Raw genomic sequence first — 21759 nt, 5'->3', positions numbered from 1 at the left:
GCATCAGTTCTTTGGTGCTCAGCTTTCTTTATAGTCCAACTCTCACATCCATACATGACTACTGGAAAAACCATAGCTTTGACTAGATGGACCTTTGTCAGCAAAGTAATGTCTCTGCTTTTTAATATTGATCTTTACCAATGGGGAAGGTTAAAATGACATCTTATTGTAATTTTTTAAAAAATCCTTTTTTGTTGTCATGAAAATATAACTTAAAATTTCCCATCTTACTCATTTCTAAAGTGTATAGTAATATTAAACACATTTACATTTGTTGTGCAATCATCGTTACCACCCATCTCTAGAACTCCTTTCATCTCCAAAATTTCATCTTGAAATTTTGTACCCATTAAACACTAACTCCACACACTCCTCCACTCCCTCTGTCCTTGAAAAGCATCATTCTACCTTCTATGTCCATGAATTTGACTACTTTAGGCACCTCATATAAGTAGGCTCATACAATGTTTGTCTTTTTGTGTCTGGCTTATTTCACTTAGCATAATGTATTCAAGATTCAAGCATTTTGTAGCACGTGTCAGAATTTCCTTCCTTTTTAAGGCTGAATAATATCCTATTGAATGTAAATGCAACATTTTGTTTATCCATTCAATTGTTGATGGACATCTGAGTTGCTTCCTCTTTTTGGCTGCCTTGAATTATGCTATGATCATGGGTGTACAAGTTTCTCTTCAAGACATGGCTATCATTTCTTTTGGGTATGTCCTCTAAAGTGGAATTACTGGATCATATGATAATTCTATTTTTAATTTTTGAGGGAACTGATTTGTAGGAGCTCTTTTATATTTAAAAAATTAGTGCTAATTAGTGAACAATTTGGAGAAGGCAATGGCACCCCACTCCAGTACTCTTGCCTGGAAAATCCCATGGACGGAGGAGCCTGGTAGGCTGCAGTCCATGGGGTCGCTAGGAGTCGGACATGACTAAGCGACTTCACTTTCACTTTTCACTTTCCTGCATTGGAGAAGGAAATGGCAACCCACTCCAGTGTTCTTGCCTGGAGAATCCCAGGGACGGGGGAGCCTGGTGGGCTGCTGTCTATGGGGTCGCACAGAGTCGGACACGACTAAAGTGGCTTAGCAGCAGCAGCAGTAAACAATTAGAAAATTTGTGTTTTGTGACAGTAAGTTGCAAATATATTCAGTTGCCAAAACACACAGTAGGTGTCCAATCTGTGCACCTCACACTCTCTCCCAATTGTTCTGCCTTCCTTCCAGTGATTTTAATAAGTTTCAGAACACAGACACTATCTGTTGGGCCAAAGCTGACACCAGTCAGTGGTAGAATCTGAAAAAATAATTCTCTTTTTTAAAAATTGAAGTACAGTTGATATATAATGTTGTGTTAATTTCTGGTGTACATCAAAATGATTTAAAAGACGCTTACTCCTTGGAAGGAAAGTTATGATCAACCTAGATAGCATATTCAAAAGCAGAGATATTACTTTGCCAACAAAGGTTCGTCTAGTCAAGGCTATGGTTTTTCCAGTGGTCATGTATGGATGTGAGAGTTGGACTGTGAAGAAAGCTGAGCGCCGAAGAATTGATGCTTTTGAACTGTGATGTTGGAGAAGACTCTTGAGAGTCCCTTGGACTGCAAGGAGATCCAACCAGTCCATTTTGAAGGAGATCAGCCCTGGGATTTCTTTGGAAGGACTGATGCTAAAGCTGAAACTCCAGTACTTTGGCCACCTCATGGGAAGGGTTGACTCATTGGAAAAGACTCTGATGCTGGGAGGGATTGGGGGCAGGAGGAGAAGGGGATGACAGAGGATGAGATGGCTGGATGGCATCACTGACTCGATGGACGTGAGTCTCAGTGAACTCCAGGAGTTGGTGATGGACAGGGAGGCCCGGTGTGCTGCGATTCATGGGGTCGCAGAGTCGGACACGACTGAGCGACTGATCTGATCTGATCTGATATTCTTTTTCAGATTATTTTCCATTATAGTTTAGTACAAGATACTGAATATAGTTCCCTATGATTTACAGTAGGACCTTCCTGTTGATTTCATACATAGTAGTTTTGTATCTGTTAATCCTAGACTCCTAATTTATCCCTTCACCTCTTCTTCTTTTGGTAACCATAAATTTGTTTTCTATATGTCTGTTTCCATTTTATAAATAAGTTCATTTGTATCATAAAGATTCCATATGTAAGTAATAGCATATGATATTTGTCTTTTCCATGTCTGAGTTATTTCATTTAGTATGATAATCTCTAGATCTATCCATGCTGCTACAAATGGAATGATTTCATTCTTTTTTATGACTGAGTAATATTCCACTATATATATATATATATATATATATATATACACATACACACACTACATGTTCTTTATCCACTCATCTGTTGAACATTGCTTCCATGTCTTGGCTACTGTAAGTAGTGCTGCTATGAACACTGGGTACATGTATCTTTCTGAATTAGAGTTTTCTTTGAATATATGCCCAGGAGTGGGATTGGTGGATCATAAGGTAAAGGAGTTCTCTATTTGATTCTTGTGCACTTCATCATCCTAAATCACTACCAATATCCTATTTATCATAGATTCTGAGGACTGTGAACCCTGTAAGTCTGAACTCCTAGTTAGTATAAAAATCTCACACTGTTTGCAAACCAAGTATCAGTATGCTTGATGCAATCAAAGTTTTTTTTTTTTTCTTCCCTGGGTGATGTGTCAGATAGGACACACCATCAAAATTATACTTTGGTATAAATTTAATGAATCACCTTTAATTCAAGTAATCACATGAAATCTGTATGGTCGTGGGAAATCCTGGACAGATGGTCCCTGTAATTCATTCAGTGGGGAGGAGCACTGGGTCTGAGAAGGACATCAAGATTATTTTTTGCTTCTCTATTTGGAATCTCTGTCTTCTCCTGGGTGAAAAGCTGCCTCTCCTTAACTTCCTCTCATTGATACTGGTATCATTCTCTCAAACTTTGCAGAATAAGCCTAACAGAGAAAAGAGAATAAGCCTAAGCCTAACACACTTCTATCAAAGCCTTTTATGGATTTTGGGGGAGAGAGATCATGTTTGTCCTCAAAATCCTGCCCCAGCAGTGATATTCCTAATAAACTTCCCTAACATTAACTTAGAGACTGCACACCCATCCTGACCAACACTTTAGATACCTGGTTTACCAGAGGCCCTATTAAAACATAGGGCTAAAACACTTGAGTGTCATGATACTCTTTTATACAGTATAAATGTATAAAAATATACTCTTCTATACATATGAAAAATTTCTCTCATCTCTAGCCATGGAGTGTGTGTGAGGGGCCAGTTTTCTTCAATGTCATTGGCTATGAGGCAGAGCAGAAATGTCACTGCTCCCTGTGCAATGAACTCTTAACCACAACTACGAGTCACGACTTTCTCCAGAGGGCCTGAGAAGTAGAAACTCTAGCTTTTGGAGGGAGAGAGCAGAAAGGGGATTGGGAGAGGAAAGAACCTAAGAATTTACAGGGGAGATTCTCTGTGAGGATATTTCTGTCAGTTGTGAGCAAAATGGGTGAACTGGTCAAAAACCTAGAACAAGTTTCAACGTTCTATTTAGCTGGAGGTTCACCTTCAAAACTAAAGAAAAGCACCCATCAGACACTACTTTCTCTCACTTTACATACCTGGCCATCATAGAATGTGAGTGAGAGTCAACTCAATGACCAAGTATATTATTCCTCACAATAAGGTGAGATTTTTCTTTCCCCATGTTGCAAGTAAAGAAATGGAGTTTCTTCCCTGCATTCTTTTTCATTTTATTGAGATAACATTGGTTTATAACATTTTTTCACATTTACAACATTATATTTCCACTTCATACAACATCATATTTCCATTTCCGTATACAGTACAGTTTGCTCGTCACCAGAAATTTAGTTTCCATCCATCACTCATTGTGTTATTTTTGACTCTTGTATAGTTCCTTTAAAAGTTCCAGTTGGTTTCAGATGTGCTGTTGTTATTGCTTAGTCACTCAGTCGTGTCCAACTCTTTTGTGACCCTGGACACAAAAGCCTGGACGGTAGCCTGCCAGGCTCCTCTATCTATGGGATTCTCCAGGCAAGAATACTGGAGTGGGTTGTCATTCCCTTCTCCATCTTCCTAAACTGGGGATTGAACCTGAATCTCTTGTATTGGCAGGCAGATTCTTTACCACTGAGCCACCAGGGAAGCCCCAGGTGTGCGTTAGGAGCAAGGAAAAAAGATTTCAATTCTACCCACTCACAGGGTAGCAAGGGAACAGCACATCCCTGGGGCCATGTGTGATGGCAGCTCCTGGAATCAGAGTGTGACACTCAGGGGACAGGCTGGCTAGATGTAGGATGGACCACAGTGTCCCTGTGTATCAGGGACATTTCTGTCCTGAGCTGCCATTCAGTCCACAAATATTATTTGAGCACCTATTATGTGCCAGGCAGAGAATGCTTCTCTCCACCCTAGCCCCGGACAGGTAATGAGTTTGCTGGCCTGGGCTGACCTCCAGACACATGTTACTGTGTTTCAGCTAAGCCTCACCTAGAAGAGTTCTGGGAACTACGTGCATTGGAACAGAACAAAGGGGATTAAGAAGAGTTCTTTTATGTTGCAAGTCTGCAGGAGGATGTGGGATCTAGCTCAGGCGAAAGGCAGTATGCAGATATGGCGAAGTGGTGTTGGCCAGTCACGGGGTGGGACAGGGGAGTACACATATGATGGCTCGGGAAGTGAGAGAAAGATTCCAAGGCAGAAGTTGGGGAGCAGCAAAAAAAGTTCCCTATTTCACTACTTTGTCTAGAATATTAGTGGTGATCAGGGCACCAGGAAAAATGCTGATAGGTTTCCTGGTGTCTAAGGAAGGTTGTTCATTGAGACAGTCTCATGCAAACATGTAGTGAATTTACTCAGTGTCAGGCTTTTTCTAGAGGTTGTGAGGGAGTATAAAGATGTGCAGGCCTTGATCCCTAACTCAGAGCTAAAAAGAAAAACAGAGTGTCCACAAATACCTACCATTCAAGCTCCAGGCCAGCATGGAAGGTGGACTCATTCATCTCCTCCCAGCACATATGAGAGTCCTTCTCCGAACAAAGCAAAAGATGCCATAATTTCCATGGAGGGAGGACTAGGTTGGCCTCAGCCCAGGTTCAGACCCCAATCCTTTGTTTTCTTCCAGCTTGTACTGTGGCTGGCCCAGCAAGCGTGCTGGATGGGCACTGCCAGCTGAGTGAGAAGACAGTGAAAGCCAGGAGCAGGACAAGCCGCCCAGGGCCTTGACTGGCGTCAGCGTGACACGCTGTGTCAGTCACTTCTCAGGGCACCAGAACCGGAAGCTCTACCCTTAGAACAGCTATGATTACCTTGGAGGTCCTTGGAGGAATAGGGTAGGCTTATTTCCTTTTTCACAAAGTTTCTGAACTGCAAAATAAGAAGGTTGCTGGGAATTGACTGTATCTGAATTTTAACTTCTGACAGGGTGTCTCGTGATATGCTTGAGAGCAGTAGAGAAATGTGGGGATACATATTCATACAGATACTTGGCTGTGCCCCTAGGTTGTTCATTCATTTAACAAATATTTTTGGAGCCAGGCCTTGTGCGAGGTGCTGGGAATAGAATGATGAGCAAAACCGGAAAGGACTCCTCTTGCTATAGTTGCTTATAGGTTAGTAGATGAGCAGGATGATGATCATACAAATAAATGTAAAATTACAATGATGACGAGTGCTACAGAGGAGAGCTTCATGGTGCTTGGAGGGCCCATAATAGGTCTAGTCTAAATTGAGATTTGAAGAATGATGTGATAAATTAAAGATGGACACATATTCTTTGCTACTCCTCCCTCCTACCCCTTTGTGACCTCTAATTTCCTCTCCTTGAGTCTGGGCGGGCCTTAGAGATTTGTTTGACCAATAGAGTGCACTAGAAGGGATGTTTAGGACTTCTGAGGCTAGATCAAAAGAAGCCTTGCAGTGTCTGTCTGTCTTGGAATGTGGGGCTCAGAGCCACTATACAAGACGTCCCACTACTGAGACCACCATCATGGAAATGCCACGTGTAGGTGTTTGAGTCAAGAGTCCCAGCTGAAACAGCCTTCCAGTCATTTCTGCCAAACCACCAAACATGGGAATAAAATCCTGAATCCTTTAAATCAGAGGTCAGCAAACTGCAGCCTGAAGACCAAATCAGACCACCACCTATTTTTACAAATAAAGTTTTGTTGAAATGCAGCTATAACCACTATAATTATTGTCCTTGACTGTTTTTTGTACTGCAGTGATAGAGTTGAGAAGCTGTGACAGAGATCATATGGCTTGCAAAGCTGAAAATATTTTCTATCTGGCCTTTTATAGAAAAAAAAAAAATACTGACCCTTGCTCTAGATCAGCACCGTCCAATAGAAATATAATGCAATCCAAATATGTAATTTAAAAATGGCTGGTAGCCACATTAAAACATTTAAAAATAAATAGGTGAAATTAATTTCAATAAGATATTTTATCTAATCTAATATCTAAAATACTATTTCAATATGTGATCAATATAAAAATTATTAATGACTATTTTACATTATCTTTCCTGTACTAAATCTTCAGAATCACCTGGGTATTTTATATTTACAACACATCTCATTTAAGATGAGCTACATTTCAAATAATCAGTAGGTATGTGGCTAGGGACTACTGAATTAGATAGTATACATTTAGACTAGCCCATTCATCAGCTAAGTGACCAAGTTGATGCCATGAGGACCAGAAAAATCACTCAGAAGGCTGCCAAAACTTCTGACTCACGTGTTATGAGAAAGAGTAAAATATTCATTGTTCTAAGCTGCTAAGTTTGGGGGCAGTTTCTGATGCATCAATAGGTAAGCAGAACAGATTGAATAGGTGCTAAGTAAGTGAAGGTTGGTGGAGTGACTTAGGAAATGCTAGGCAATGGGACCAGCACGTGCAAAGGCACTGAGGGCACATGAGAGAAGGTTGATGTGGATAGAGGGGTGGAGGGCAAGATTGAAGAGGTCAGCAAGGGCCAGACGATGCTTATCTTATCGGTCAGTTAAAGATTTTGTTCTTTATTCTGAGAGCAACATGAACAGCAGAGGAGTGACATAATCAGGTTCGCATTTTGAAGATGATTGGCTACTTTGTAGCAGATGGATAGTACAGAAGCCAGGGTAGAGGCCACCAGACCAATCAGTTGGCTATTGTAGTCTTCTAAGTGAAAGAAAATGGCTTTTTGTTGTAGGTTGTGGTGGCAAAAGTAGATAGAAATGGATAGGTCCAAGCAGAATTTAGGATTATAACCAACAGGATATGGTGATGGATTAAATATGGGGGATGAGAACAAGATATTGATTGATTCATTCACTCAACAACTATTAGGAATCATTCTTGTTTAATAGGCTGATACTAGGTGGGTACTGTGGGGCTCTCTGTGTTTTACTTTCTCATTTTTACATGTTTAGTAAAACTATGAATGAAAGCACAGAAGTCATACTTCTGCTTTCAAATGTGCAGATGTACATAAAAGTGTGCACAGGAATAAGCCAGATAGCTATTGGTCAGTTGGTCAGCTGAAAAGAGAGTCTGATACTAGCATGCCACATCTCAGGGTACACATAAAGATCTACACTTAAGTGAAGTAGAATAAGTAGAAAATAGAGAAGAGCTTATCTGCAGTAAATATAAAAGTCATACAAATGTTAGCGTGGCAGGGCTAACCAAAAGTTAATTTGCTCTTAGTGTAGAATGTGGTCACTGTGCTCTGTGCTAATCAGACCACATCATTTGTGGTATCACATTCAGTGAGGTCTGTTATACTTGAATGATCATGGCAAATTAGAGTTTATCAAGGGATTCACCAGGGAATAATGAAAGTATGTCAAATGAGGAACAATCGAAAGGCCTGGGGGTAACTAACTTGAAGCAGAGAAACCTGCAAGTGCCCAAAGCTGTCTGCAAATATTTAAGGGCCCTCCCACAGGAAGACACTTGCACTGTTGTTAAAGGGACAGTAGTTCCAATACTGAAAGATATAGGGAGCCAGATCTCAGCTTCAGGTGATGAAGAACTTTGAATAGAGTGCTACAACCAAGGCCTGGATTTTCTTGTGAGATAATGAGCTCCTCATCACCAGAACTGCTCAGGCAAAAGTAGAGTAATAATGAGGAGGAGACATTTTAAAAGAGATTCTTGAATTGAGTGGGTGGTTGAACTGCATAACTTTTCTTAAGTTTTCCTTGAAGCTGCTCATTACATTCCCAGAAAGGAGGAAAAATAAGGGAGAAAATCTGGACTCACCCACCTTTCCAGGGAGAAAATCTGGACACACCACTTTTCCCTACCCCCACCCAATTTCATTCCTCCAAGTTTTAGCACAGTATATAGTCGCAAAGAGTCAGACACAACTGAAGTGATTTAGCAGAGCACACATAGTGTGGTGGTCTTCCCAGGCGGCACTTGCGGTAAAGAATCCACTTGCCAGCACAGGAGACACAAGAGACTCAGGTTCGATCCCTGTGCTGGGAAGATCCCCCGGGCATGGCAACCCACTCCAGTATTCTTACCTGGAGAATCTCATGGACAGAGAAGCCTGGCAGACTACAGTCCATAGGATTGCAGAGAGTCAGGCATGACTGAAGCGACTTAACACACACACACACACACACATGCGCACAGTATGGTACATTTAAAGGATCCCAGGTCTGTGGAGGACCCTCTCAGTTGACAAGTGGTCCAAGGTTTCAAAAGAGATAGAGAAGTAATCCTATGGTCCAGAAGGGTGGGGTAAAGACGGTGATATCTAACCTGGGACTTAAAAGTAGGTCAGTTTTGGTCTCAGAACTGTACCCTGGTGACAGGAACAGAGTGAGCTAGGAATGTTAGTGCTTGCTGGAGAAAGTCAAGTTCAGTTAGAACAGAGGAGGCTTCTATTCCGTGCTCCCAGCCCACTCAGTCTGATTCTCCCACTCCAGAGAGCTGTCAGCCTAGGCCATTGCATAAGAGGATCTTTCTCAGAGAATTTCCATCTTCCTTTCATATTAGCAATTATTTATTGTCCAGAACTTGATGTGATGGCCATCTGCCTTTGTCCTTGAAAGGCTCTGCAAGCTTCCAACAATTCTTCCCCAGACGGCCCTTCAGATAGATTCCTGCGGAAGTACTATCCTAGGCATTCAGTTAATGTGGCTCAGGAAACTACTGCCTCCAATGAACTACTTTGAAATGTTTGATTGCGTTTAACTGGATACATATTTCAGCCGTATTCTTGAGGTACACACACATGTATAAGAACAGGATAGCTGAACATGGCCTAGAAAGTCAGATAAGGAATTTATATTTGTTTTGATAGAAAATTGGGAGTTTGGGATTAATAGTGTGGGAGCAAAAAAATTATATAATGAAAGTTTAAAGAAAATAAGCTTGTCGGTGGCCTGAAGGAGGCAGTGAGGGCTGGTATGAGGGCAATTAAGAAAGCCAATATTAAAAGCTTATAGACTTGAGATGAAGATGCTGAACCAACTTAGGGGAAGCAGGCATGACAGGAAAGAGATGGGCCTGCGTGATGCCTTGATGGAAATGTGAACATTTCCTGGTGTCCGGTGGACACAGGAGATGACTAGTACTGATACACATCACCCATCCTCAGCTCTGCTTTCCTTGAGCTCATCTCCTTGCTGAGGCTGGATCATATGTCTGACTTGGTTTCCAGTCCCGGAGCAAATCCCCTTGGGTCCTCAATGATGGAGAATTTCCTTACCTAACACTGCTTTCATTCATTAATTGTCATCTTCCTCACCATTTGGGAGCAGTGTTTCCATACAGGTACAAGGGGAGTAGCATCAAAGAGGCATAGGTACAAAGAAGAAATGTCTAAGTAGGTTCATAAGGAGCAGGGGATGCTTTTCTTCATTTCCCAACATTGTACGTAACTAAAGCATTAAAACTAAGAGTCCATTCCCTTACTTGCCCAGAAGAAGGAGCATAAGATGGCAGTAGTGATTAACCTCTCCCATCCCCCAACAGCAAGTCTGTGTATAAGATAGATACCCAGTTTTTCTAGTCATATCTAGAATCGGACCTTTCTGAGTCAAGAAATATGTTTTTTTGATTTATCAATGGTTTTGGAAACCATTTTCCCCCTTTTGCCAAAAAGTTCTTATGGGTAAGCACCATGCAAAGTTTTCACAAGTTCCTCTCTCTGAGTCTGTGCACATCCAGTCAAGGGCTCTGCCTGCCATGAATAAGACCCACAGAACTTACCAAAAGGCAGCCATGCCAATTCTGGCCCCCTAAGGAAGCCCCTTCCTGCTCTCTCAGAACCAGAATCATGGTCAAAAAGAGAAAACCAGTGTTTTAAGGGCACAATCTGAGGGACATCCCCTTCTCCCCATTCCACACGCTAGCCCTACCCTGGTGCTTGGAATTCCCAAATTACTCATTCCTTGGGTAAAGGCATTTTTGAAAGCCCCTATTAAAATGCAAATGCTAGCTGGAAAGGAAAAATGTCTTTTGTTTTTAGCTATTAAGAGTTAAGTTTAATTTCTCCAGGAAATGGAACTTGGAAAGAAATCATACTCATGAAAGGAAGGAGAAGAACAGGGAATGGGACCTCTCCCATCTTGACTGGGAGATGGAAAGTGCTGGATACAATTTTCTTTGTCTACGTATATTCAAAATGGCATCTCTCTCCCAAACTCAGCCTAAGTAAACTATGATGGGCAGCTCAGAAAGTCTTTGCATTGATTAGAGATGAGGACAAGGATCTAGTAAAGGCTTAGGTGCTCAGCCTAGGGCCCTATCCTTCCTTCTTGCCTGACCATGAAAGGTGAAGTATCCATACTTGCCTGGACTCTGAATGACTCCAGAAACTTCCCCACCTCCTCCATTTGTTTCAGACATACTTGTTCTTGTTCTATGTCCTTATAGCTTCCATCTTCTGGCCCAGAGACCCCTAAACTCAACTCCTACCTCTATCTGATTTTTGAAACATGGTATTTGAACCTTGAATTTCTCCTAAGGAATCTAGCTTAGCCTGTCTTTTCACCTTTTATGTTCTCTCCACTCCCCATTCTAGCCTCAATTCCATGAAATCCAATCCTCACCTCCATTATGAGGGGACATCTGTTATCTGGGAATATTGTAGTAACCAAAATATCAAGCTCAAAGACGTTGTTCTTGAACAGTTAGCACAATCACAAAACCATTTCTTCTTTTCAGAGCATTGTTGCTCTGAATGTTACAAATTCAGAGCATTGTTGCTCTGACTGTTACACAGTCATTTTTAGTGTGACTATTTAATTAGGACTGTTTTCCTGTTAGGCTAGAAGCTTCAAGAGAACAGGGGCCATGTCTTTTATTCTCCTTGTTAGAAACCCAGAACCTGGGACATAGTAAGCATTCAAAAAATATATTTAGGACACATGAATGAGCAGAGATTTATAAAAGCTTTCATTATACACAGGATAGCTCATGTAAATAGTAATATCTGTAACAGCAAACAGAAAATATCACACTCTGAACTGGTGCACATAATTAAATAAACATTTTAATCCAGAGCCTGAGTCCCAGGACTGAGGTTGGGAGGAAGAGATCGACTCCTCAGTTCTTACAATTTGAGGAGTGGGAAGTTCCCTTGGTCAAAACTTATTTTCACCTGTCTCTCCAGAACCTTCACTAACTATTAGTGGAGGCACTATTTTAAGGCTATTTGCAAATGCAAATAAGTTCATGGTATACAGAACACGATAAACCACTGCCTGGGCTCTTTTTGACCCAGGACTATTTATTTCCAAATAAGCTATTTGTCTCTGGTGCCAGGTGGGGCTGATACTGGGATGGGGCACTTGGATGGGAAGAAGAAATGGGCAAAGGTTTCTGGACAGGGGGAGGGAAAGACCAAACAAGAAAGCAGAGGCTGTTTCAGAGTGTGAAGGTTTGGTCCCCGTCCTCTGGACTTTCCACTGGCACAAGGGGCTCGGGCAGGGCCAGCATGCTTGGATAGCTTCTCCTGGAGCATAGCTGTTTGGAGCCCACAGCACTGCAAGGCCAGGAGTGGCTGCCAGTTGTTTGGTAAGTGGTGCCTTCTATTTCCTGCCTGTTATGTCTCTCAGCTCGTCAAAGCAGACAAAGGGATCCGACTAGAAGAGACACGTTTTTGTCATGTCCCATCTCCAGTGTAGACAGTCCAGGAACCAAGCCTGATGGTCAAAGGATTTAATCACATACCCCTCACCCCTTCTTACCCACTCCCTTGCTGGCTGTCAGCCCCAACTTTGAACATCTGTCCCAGATGCAGCCTGACCCCACACCACACTCCCCCAGGCACACGAGCCTCATGAGAACATACCTGTCACAGGTGCCCATCCACTGCAGCTCCAAGAGACCAGAGGCATAAGCCCAGGGGCATTCCCAAGGAACACAGAAGCAGGGATCAAGAATAAATGAAGAGGAGCCTTTGTGAGCTCCTCATACCTCCTAACACTCCTTGTAGAGAGAGAAATAATGTCAGGGCTGAGGCTAGATCTCAAATGCAGAAAGGGGAACTGACTAGAGAGAAATAACACCACAGACAGGGGCAGTGTTCTCTCTGGTTCCAGATAACTTCTGCTGGCAGGTGGGCATTTCCACTGATGAGAATGACTACAAACACACTCCTGAGAGCTAGTGACTGTAAAGCCCTGAGGAAACCCCCCGAAGACAACCCAGCCACAAACATGGCAAAGACACCTTCCCTGACAGATCATAGAGGTCCATAGGTAAAAAGAATCAGCTCAGTTCAGCAAATGTTTTACTGGGCAGCCACATGCCAGATGCTGTGTCTGGCTGAGCAGGGCTGCAGGAGACAGCCCTCAACCAGAGAGAGCAGAGACACCTAGTGCTTCACCTGTCTCTTTGCCCCAAATCACTCACTGAGTTCCACTCCATAAATCCTGCTAGCAGTCAGTGAACACACATAGCCCCTATTTTCAGATTATCTTAATCTAATCCTAGTTGTGCTCGCCTAGAATGTCTCTATTACCTTGGTCCACTATTCCTGGAAGTGGATGGTACTCTTTGTTTTGGCCACACCAGGTGGCAGGTGGGATCTTAGTTCCCCAACCAGGGATGGAACCCATGCCCTCTGCTTTGGGAGCCCAGAGTCTTAAGCACTGGACCGCCAGGGAAGTCCTAGTGGATGGTACTATTGAGTTTGGGGAAGAGTCACAAGAAGAAGTATGAAAGGTGTGTGAATTCCACATGCATCTTTCCAAACTCAGTGCTTAGGCAGAAACAGGCTTCACATATATAATCCTGCCCAGCACATGGCTTCTTTTTTCTGACCTTATCAGGCCTTACAACAACCTCTGCTCAATTTGGGGACAATTATGTGCCACTTCATCTGCAGCATTAGAGTCCAGAGGAGAGACAGCCTGCCTCTGAGCAGGGCTCCCCCTTCTCCTAGAGACTGGTGGTGCCCCATGAGGCTGGAGACATTGAAAGTGACAAAGTGAAAACTGCTTGATGTTGACTGGGTGCAAGAGGTCCAGGGGAAGTAGCACCGGTTTTGGAACTGGTGGTCAGGCCAAGGTCAAATCTTGGCTTGATCCACTGGACGCTGGGCAAGTTATAGAATATCTCCCAGTCTTCTCATCTATGAATTGTGACTAGTAATAGCCTCCTTGCTCTGTTGTTGTGAAGAGCAAACGAGGTCTTGCATGTAAATAACCTGGCACATAGCATGCTCTGCTGCTATTTAGTCTTCATCACTGCTTTTCCACCTTCCTTTTGGACTTTCCAATCCTCACTTTGACCTTTCCACAAAGATCTTCCTTCCGTCACTGGGTGGATGATCATTCTTCCCCCAAACAGGTTTGTAAACCCCTTCACCTTCCACTGTGGCCTCTCAAAACCTGTGTGGGTCCTGGGCCCTCACTCACGTTACTTCCCCTCAGCCACTTTATGTGCATACCTTGGAAACTTCATCCTTTATTCGAATAGGCCTCACCTGGGGTTTTCCTCTGGATTTTACAATCGTATGGTTTTTAATTTGAAAGGGTCTATTTGGTTTCCTTATTGTAACACATGAAATTACCCCACCTATCAGAGCACAGCAAATTATTCATATTCCATGTAGTTTTCAAATTTTCTTTTCTTCCTTGTACTCAGCAATCAAAATATAAGACTGACTAAATTGGAAAGTCCTACTATCAAAACATTTGGAATAATATTTCCCAAACTTCAGTCATTCTGGCCACTAGTCTCACTTCATATCTGTGCAAAATCTATACTATTTTTTGTACAATATTTTTCTCTTCACTTACTTTAAGTAAATTTGTTTAAAAAGGACTCCTTATGTCGATATTAAAAATTTTTTAAAGCAGTATCATTTGCCATAAATAAAGGATAAGTAAAAATAACAAGTCACACTAGTCTTCAGAATCAAAGATATGTGTGTTCAAATGCCACCTCCTATAGTTAATAGCTGTGTGTTCTTAGGGAAGTGACTTAACTTCTGTGAGTCTTAGTTTCCTCACAGAAGTAATGCTAAATATTTTCTAATCTCATTGTGAGAGTCAGATAGGATGACATAATTATATACATAGTACTTAGCACAGATTGTGGCATGTAGTAGTTTCCTTTAAAAAAAAAAAGTGGTTTTTTTTTTTCATTTCCTGTTTTCCATATCCCTTCTTTCATCTGCTAACTTTAGTTCTTGCTTAGAGCAGCCTCCTCGGAAGCTGTAACATGGAAGTGCAGGGAGATGAGGCAGGCAGCAGAAATAAAGGCAAGTACAGTGTCATGGAATTCTCCTACTCCATGACTTAGAGATGCAGAGTTGTTTAAGGGACCTCAGAAGTCATTCCAGTCTCTTACTCAAGCAAGGAATCCCCTTGATATCATCTCTGATAGATGGAGGTCCAGTCTTTGCTTTTTCACTAATGTTGGAAAACTCACTATCTGATGAGAGTTCTAAGAGAAAAGCCTTCTTTATAATAATCCCGTCATCCACCTTTCACTCCTCACTCCCAGAAATACAATCTACTTGTCCCTGTCATCTTTTCTAAAACTACCAGAATATATGTATCTATATCTAGATACAAAATCCTCCAAATAGTTGAAAGCAAATATTATAAATTTCCTTAATAGTCTCTTCTTGCAACTAAATATAATCAGCTGTTCCTCATATGATTTGTTCTCCAGAACCATAATCAACTGGGGCTTCCTAGTTGGGGCTAGTGGTAAAGAACCTGCCTGCCAATGCAGGAGACATGAAAGATGCAGGTTGGATCCCTGGGTTGGGAAGATCCCCAGGAGGAGGGCACGGCACCCCATTCCAGTATTCTTGGCTAAAGAATCCCGTGGACAGAGGAGCCTGGTGGGCTACAGTCCACAGGATCATAAAGAGTTAGAGCTGAAGTGACTTAGCACACATGCACACGTGCACCCTAATCAACTCAGTGGCTCTCACACTGGCACCCACCTCCCTGAGTTTGTCAGCTATCTTTTTGCTCACATAATGAAACAGGCAGTGACAAGATCACTTTTGTAAATGGGTCAGAGATCAAATTAGCCTATATACATTTCCACTGGGAGGTTGGCCGACCATGACTTTTTTTTTCACATGTCAAGTCAGATCACCACCCTCTGGCCCCATCTTGTTTGTATATCAGTATTTGGGGCCAGTGTTCAACCAGTCAAAATTACTTTGAATCCCACATATTTCATCCATTGTAAATTAGCCATCCTTCCAAGTCCGTGCCACTTGAAAATCTTATAAGGAAGCTCACCAAGGCTCATCAGAGCCAAGGATACAGAGGGTTCAACAGTGATGGTGGTCAGCAGTTTCAAATGCTGAGAAGAGGTCAAGCAAAATGAAGATCAGTTCCTTGTGTTAATGAGGAGGAAGTTGCTGGTAACTTCAGAAATCTGCCTTCTGTGTGGGGCTGCTTCCTCTACTGCTTTCCTCCCAGATGTTCTTAGGTCTGAGGAGGCCATGGCTACCGGGAAAGCAGCAGGAGGGGAGTGGCTTGTAGATAGTAGCTGAGTGGAGGAAATGGACCCCTTCCCCATGTCCTTGCCCAGCTTGCTCAGGAGATGTTCCTTTGGGACCATGTAGTTAGGGTCTACTCTGGGAGGCAAAGCTAGAAACCTGTGGCATTTGGAAACATCCAAACACTTAGCTGAATTTTCCAGTTCCAGTTGTATTCGTTGTTTTATATATATGGCTTTCTGTGGCCAGGGGTCAGGAGGCACTCTAAAAGCATTCCAGGTGGTGGTGGTGGTTCTGATACTAGCCAAATAGTTTCCACAAATAATTGTAGAGGCATAATTTATTGAAATATTAATTAGTGTTTGTTTTCTGGGCTTCCTTGATACAGAGATTTTTTACAAAGGAGAAAGCAGAAGAGACTTAAAGTCAAAAGCACTTTTGGACTTTTGTGAAAGCCCCTGGAAAAGACAATGTAGGTGCCCTAGAAGGTGAGAGGCGATACAGAGAGTGCTTTTGAGATGCAGAAGGGAGGGAGAGAATGGCAGAGGTGTGTGGGGCCTGTGCATAGCGGGATCCAATCAACCCACACACTGCTCCCAAGGGCACAACAACCTCAGGGGAGATGGTTCATGCAGGAGACCCATCCTCAGTGAATGACCTCATTCCCCACTGTAGCATGGGGGCAGAGAGCTGCCAGACTTCACAGACCACTATGGGCTGGAGAATAGGGATGCTGATAGCAACCAGTACAGACCAGGACTTCCACCACTTTTTAGGTAAGCTTCTGAATTCTGACTGGGCCACAAGCAGGGGAGGGCACCCCTGTATGATCAATCTGGAAGGCAATTAGTCCTGAATATTCATTGGAAGGACTGATGCTGAAGCTGAAACTCCAATACTTTGGTCACCTGATGCGAAGAACTGACTCATTTGAAAAGACCCTGATGCTTGGAATTGAAGGCGGGAGGGACAAGGGGATGACAAAGGATGAGCTGGTTGGATGCCATCACCGACTTGATGGACATGAGTTGAGTAAGCTCCAGAAGTTGGTGATGGACAGGGAAGCCTGGTGTGCTACAGTCCATAGCGTTGCAGAGTCAGACACAACTGAGCGACTGAACTGACTGACTAACTTGTCTATCTGTCACAGTGGGGGCTCACAGGTGGGATTAAGAAATAAGAAAAGTGATGATGTCTTACACACTTGGACTCATGAACAGAACTTCACACCCTATGTGTAATGTAATCCAGGCATGGGGGCCCAGGATTGAACTGAAAACAGAGTTTCTGAATTGTTTATTTAGAACAGCTGCAGCCCAGGGTTGGGTCCTATTCTTATTGCCAGCCTTGCTGCACAACCTCTAATGATGCAGGAGAGTTAGCCATCCCAACATCTGACTCTACTTTTAATGAAATTCTGCTGGATTCACAGACAGGTTCCCTAATACCACCTGAGAGAGAGAGAGAGCATAAAACATCTGCTATGAAATTTACCTCTTACTGCTGTTGTAAAATTGTCTTTTTAGAACCCTCCCTACTTAAGGCATAAACATCCTGACAATAAGAGAAAGAAAAGACAAGACACAGACTGGAAGAAAACATTTGTAAAACACAAATCTGATAAAGGACTGGTATCTAAAGTGTACCAAGAACTCTTAAACCTTAAATATAAGAAATCAACTCAATTTAAAAATGGCAAAAGATCAGATCATACAAAAGTCATCAAGGATATACTGATGGCAAATAAGCATATGAAAAGATGCTCAGCTTCATATATCATTAGGGAATTGCTGATTAAAACAACAATGAGCTAGTAACTGCATACCTGTTAGAATGGTTAAAATTCACCAAACTGCCAGTGCCCAGTGCTGATGAGAATGTGGGGCAACAGGAACTCTCATTCATGGCTGGTAGGAATGAAAGGTGCTTTGGAACAGTTTCTTATAAAATTTAACATAAGCCTACCATATGACCCAGCAGTCATGCTCCTAGGTATTTACCCGATGAACTGAAAACTTAGGTCCCCACAAAAACCAACACACAAATATTTCAGCAGCTTTACTCATTATTGTCCCAAACCAGAAGCAACTAAAATGCCCTTTAATAAGTGTATGGATAAGCCAACTGTGATACATCCATACAATGAGATATTATTCAGTGATTAAAGCATGAGCTATTAAGCCACAAAAAGACATGGAAGAACTTTAAATTCATACTTTTTGATGAAAGAAGACAGTTTGAAGAGACTCTATTCTGTATGATTCTGACTAGATGACCTAGAAAACACAAAACCATGAGAGACAGTATGAAGATCAGTGGTTGCCAGTGTCCATGAGGAGGGATGAACAGGTGGAGAACAGGGGATTTTGAGGGCAGAGAAACTGCTCTGTGTGATACTATAGTGGTAGATACAGGTTATTATAAATTTGTCAAAATTCATACAACACAAAGAGTGAGACAAAGTATAGAACAGAAAGATGATAGAAAGTATTAGTTGCTCAGTTATGTTCAACTCTTTGCGGACATGATGTTGTCTGCCAGGCTCCTCTGTCCATGGGATTTCCCAGGTAAGAATACTGGAATGGGTAGCCATTCCCTTCTCCAGGGATCTTCCTGACCTTGGCATTGAACCCAAGTCTCCTGCATTGCAGGAAGATTCTTTACCATCTGGGCTACCAGGGAAACCCCTATTAGAAATTCATCAAAATTCATAGAACACAAAGGGGGAGACTTAAGGTATGGACTTTAGATAATAATATATCAATACTGGTTCATTAATTGTAACAGATATACTACACTAATGCAAGATGATAATAATAGGGGAAATGGTCTACAAAACAGGGGTCATATGGGAATTCTCTGTATTATCTGCTTAATTTTTCTGTAAATCTAAAACTATTTTAAAAATAAAATCTATTAATTAAACACACAGACGTACTAACCGCATACATTGATTCCTGGTAAAGCAACCAAATGAATGCTGTGACATTTTAGTGGGCTTCTAGACTAGTGGGTAAGAAATTAGCATCAATTTCACAGTCCAAAGATTCACTTCTCCGTGTTGCACACTTGTAATCAGATGCCACACATAAAATGCTGCAGTGAAAAATCTCCAGGTTTGTATTTCTGCCTTCTATTTTGACATTTTTTTTATCTTTCTGGTGTGAAACTGTTTTTTATGTCAGTTCCTTAGGTAAATCAAAGGAAAAGCCCCCATTGTTTTCTAAGGGCCAGATCAATTAAAAATAGCTTTCAGTTCCATGTTTCTGGAGGAACATTCTTAGAAATAAAATGTTTCTTTTTTCTTTGGAGGGGATGAAATCTTGACTTATACTTGAAATAAATTTTATATAGTTAAGTATTGTTGAGTATTTTCCTCTGAACCAAAATTCTGCAGCCTCAGTATTTATATCCTGCAAGTGGGTTGACAAGGTAGGTGAGACCCTCACCCTTATAGCCTCTAACACGGCTCCCCTCCCATCTTAGGCTGGCTTGTTTGGTCTCTCTAGATGCCCCTCCTTTACTCACTTTCTCATGATGCAAATTCACACCTATCATTCATGCGTGCTAAGAAAGAGGCCTTGTGTGTTGTTTCTTAACTTGTGTTTGATCAGCTTCTGAACACCAAAACTAGGATGCATAATATGCTTTTGCCTAGATGTCCTCTAAGAAGTCAGAAAGGCAAGGGGCACCAGCGGTTATTTGCAAGATTCTATCAAGTGAATGCAAAAGATTCTTGTGGGCACTTTCTCTCAAAATCATGCGGTGGCTTAACAAAACATACCCTAACTTCAGCAGCAAAATATGTTTCTTTGTATTGAAGATTACATTAGCACATACTGAAAAGCAGGTTAAGGAAAAAAAATTGTTGAAAGGGTGTCAGGATACATCCATTTTAGAGAAAGAAGTTCTGTTTTACCAGAGATGGGGGTGAACTTCAGATAAGCTGTTCTTTGTTGGGCTGGGGTGAGTGAGGAAGGGGAGTGAAAAGTTGTAGTTGAATCACGCGAATACACCGGGATTCTTGGTCCCCGGAGGAGAAGAATTCAATCTGGGGCCAGAGATGAGGCTTGATCGCTCGGAGCTTTTGTGTAATAAAGTTTTATTAAAGTATAAGGAGATGGAGAAAGCTTCTGACATAGGCATCAGAAGGGGGCAGAAAGAGTACCCGCTTGCTAGTGTTAACAGTGAGGTTATATAATCCAAAGAATGCCTGAAAGTTGTAAAGACCTCATCAGACCTACTCCCATAATTTACATTTTAAGATAACACTGTCCTCAGGCAAGATACATCCTTGTAAAGACCAGGTCTACTCCCATAATTTACATTTTAAGATAACAGAAGGTTGAATCCAAAGACTGTCCTTAGGCAGGATACATTATTGTTATATAATCCTAAGGAATGTGGAGAAAGAAAAAAGTTTGTCCTTTCTTCCTCCTTGAGAATTCCAGACCCCACTCTCCTTGGGGACCCCTAGACTCCCTATCAACCTGCCTAGGAAATGACTCTCTCAGGAGGAAGATGGAGTTGGGTACAACAACCCTGGCATGTGAGGAACCACCCATCCCATACTCAGGATCTGAGAGCGATCCATGGTCTGGTGGAGACAGGGCAGAATGGGATGGGGACAGGCTTCAACACACCCAGAAGTCAGGAGTTTCTGAGAAGTGTGATGTCTGCAGTGTGAGGAATGGCGATATTTGTCTCTGTGGAACAAGGCCCTTCACTGGGGGACAGGTCCTGGCGACGAGCTGGGAACTGGACTGCGGGTGAGAAGCAAGGTGAAGTCACAGAGCAACTGCAGCTTAAGGGACCGAGGAATCCACACTCACTTAGTGGACAGAGACCAGGATCAGAAGCAGCAAGATAACACCCAGAACACCCCTTCCCACCTGCCTGCCGTGTGTACGCACACCTCCTGGAAGGACTGGGCAGAGCGTCAGGGCTGCTGCCAGAGCATCCATGGGGGCTGGCAGTGACTATAGACTCTAGTGGCAGCCAAATATGCACATTTTATGTTTCACCTGTGTTCCCAGCCGTCTTTGTATCTCAGTTAACATTTCCCATTTTCCAATAATTCTTAAAAATCCACAGATGGATTTAGAATTCCTACTTTTTAATTTGCCTTCATTCATCAACAAATGCTTAACCAGCCTTGATTGGGTGCAGGCCTTGGGCTAGCCCTGGGATCCAAGGTGAGCCAAAGCCAAGGGTACCTGCCCTCCCATATCCTGCAGGAGACCTGCACAGTCTAATAATGTCAAGGCACATGCGTGCTAAGTCGCTTCAGTCGTGTCCAACTCCTTGCGACACTATGGACTGTATCCCCCCAGGTTCCTCTGTCCATGGGGTTCTCCAGGCAGGAATACTGGAGTGGGTTGTAATACCCTCCTCCAGGGGATCTTCCTGACCCAGGTATTGAACCTGCGTCTCTTGTGTCTCCTGCATTGGCAGGCAGTTTCTTTACCACTAGCGCCACCTGGGAAGCCCCAATATTGTTAGGGTACTTGCCAGCAGCTGATTTTCTACATAAACAACTTCAGTTACATATGATGCCCTAATGATCAGGTACCATCTAAAGAGCATGAAATAGATTCTAACTAGATTAGGTAGGCCACAATTAGAAAAAATTTCCCCAGGCCCTCCATCTCAAGGATAGGCCATCTAAGAGATACTTCATATTTTAAGTAGTTACAGTGTCTGCATGACTATTAATCATGGGTGGCCCCAATTGAGAGAGCTCACTTGAAGGAGGGGTAGACTCAGTGATCCTTAACTAAT

General features: G+C 42.4%; 1 protein-coding gene across 6 annotated transcripts in view; it reads right to left on the bottom strand.

Moving 5' to 3' along the window:
* Window positions 1-21759, bottom strand: part of CD86 (CD86 molecule) — a 68143-nt gene that overhangs the window by 34886 nt on the left and 11498 nt on the right. For 2 of the 6 annotated variants that reach the window (XM_010834250.1, XM_010834248.1), the window contains exon 1: window positions 12355-15257. The exons of 3 other annotated variants lie outside the window; for them this stretch is intronic. In XM_010834250.1, coding sequence (XP_010832552.1) covers window positions 12355-12371 — 17 coding nt within the window. In that variant the 5' untranslated portion in view covers window positions 12372-15257. Of the gene's footprint in view, window positions 1-12354; window positions 15258-21759 lie in introns of those variants that run through there. One more of the 6 variants, XM_010834246.1, reaches the window with a different exon arrangement.

Source organism: Bison bison, unplaced genomic scaffold (genome assembly GCF_000754665.1).
Source record: "Bison bison bison isolate TAMUID 2011002044 unplaced genomic scaffold, Bison_UMD1.0 scf7180017864032, whole genome shotgun sequence".
Classification (NCBI taxonomy): domain Eukaryota; kingdom Metazoa; phylum Chordata; class Mammalia; order Artiodactyla; family Bovidae; genus Bison; species Bison bison.
This window is presented reverse-complemented; position numbering and strand designations above follow the sequence as displayed.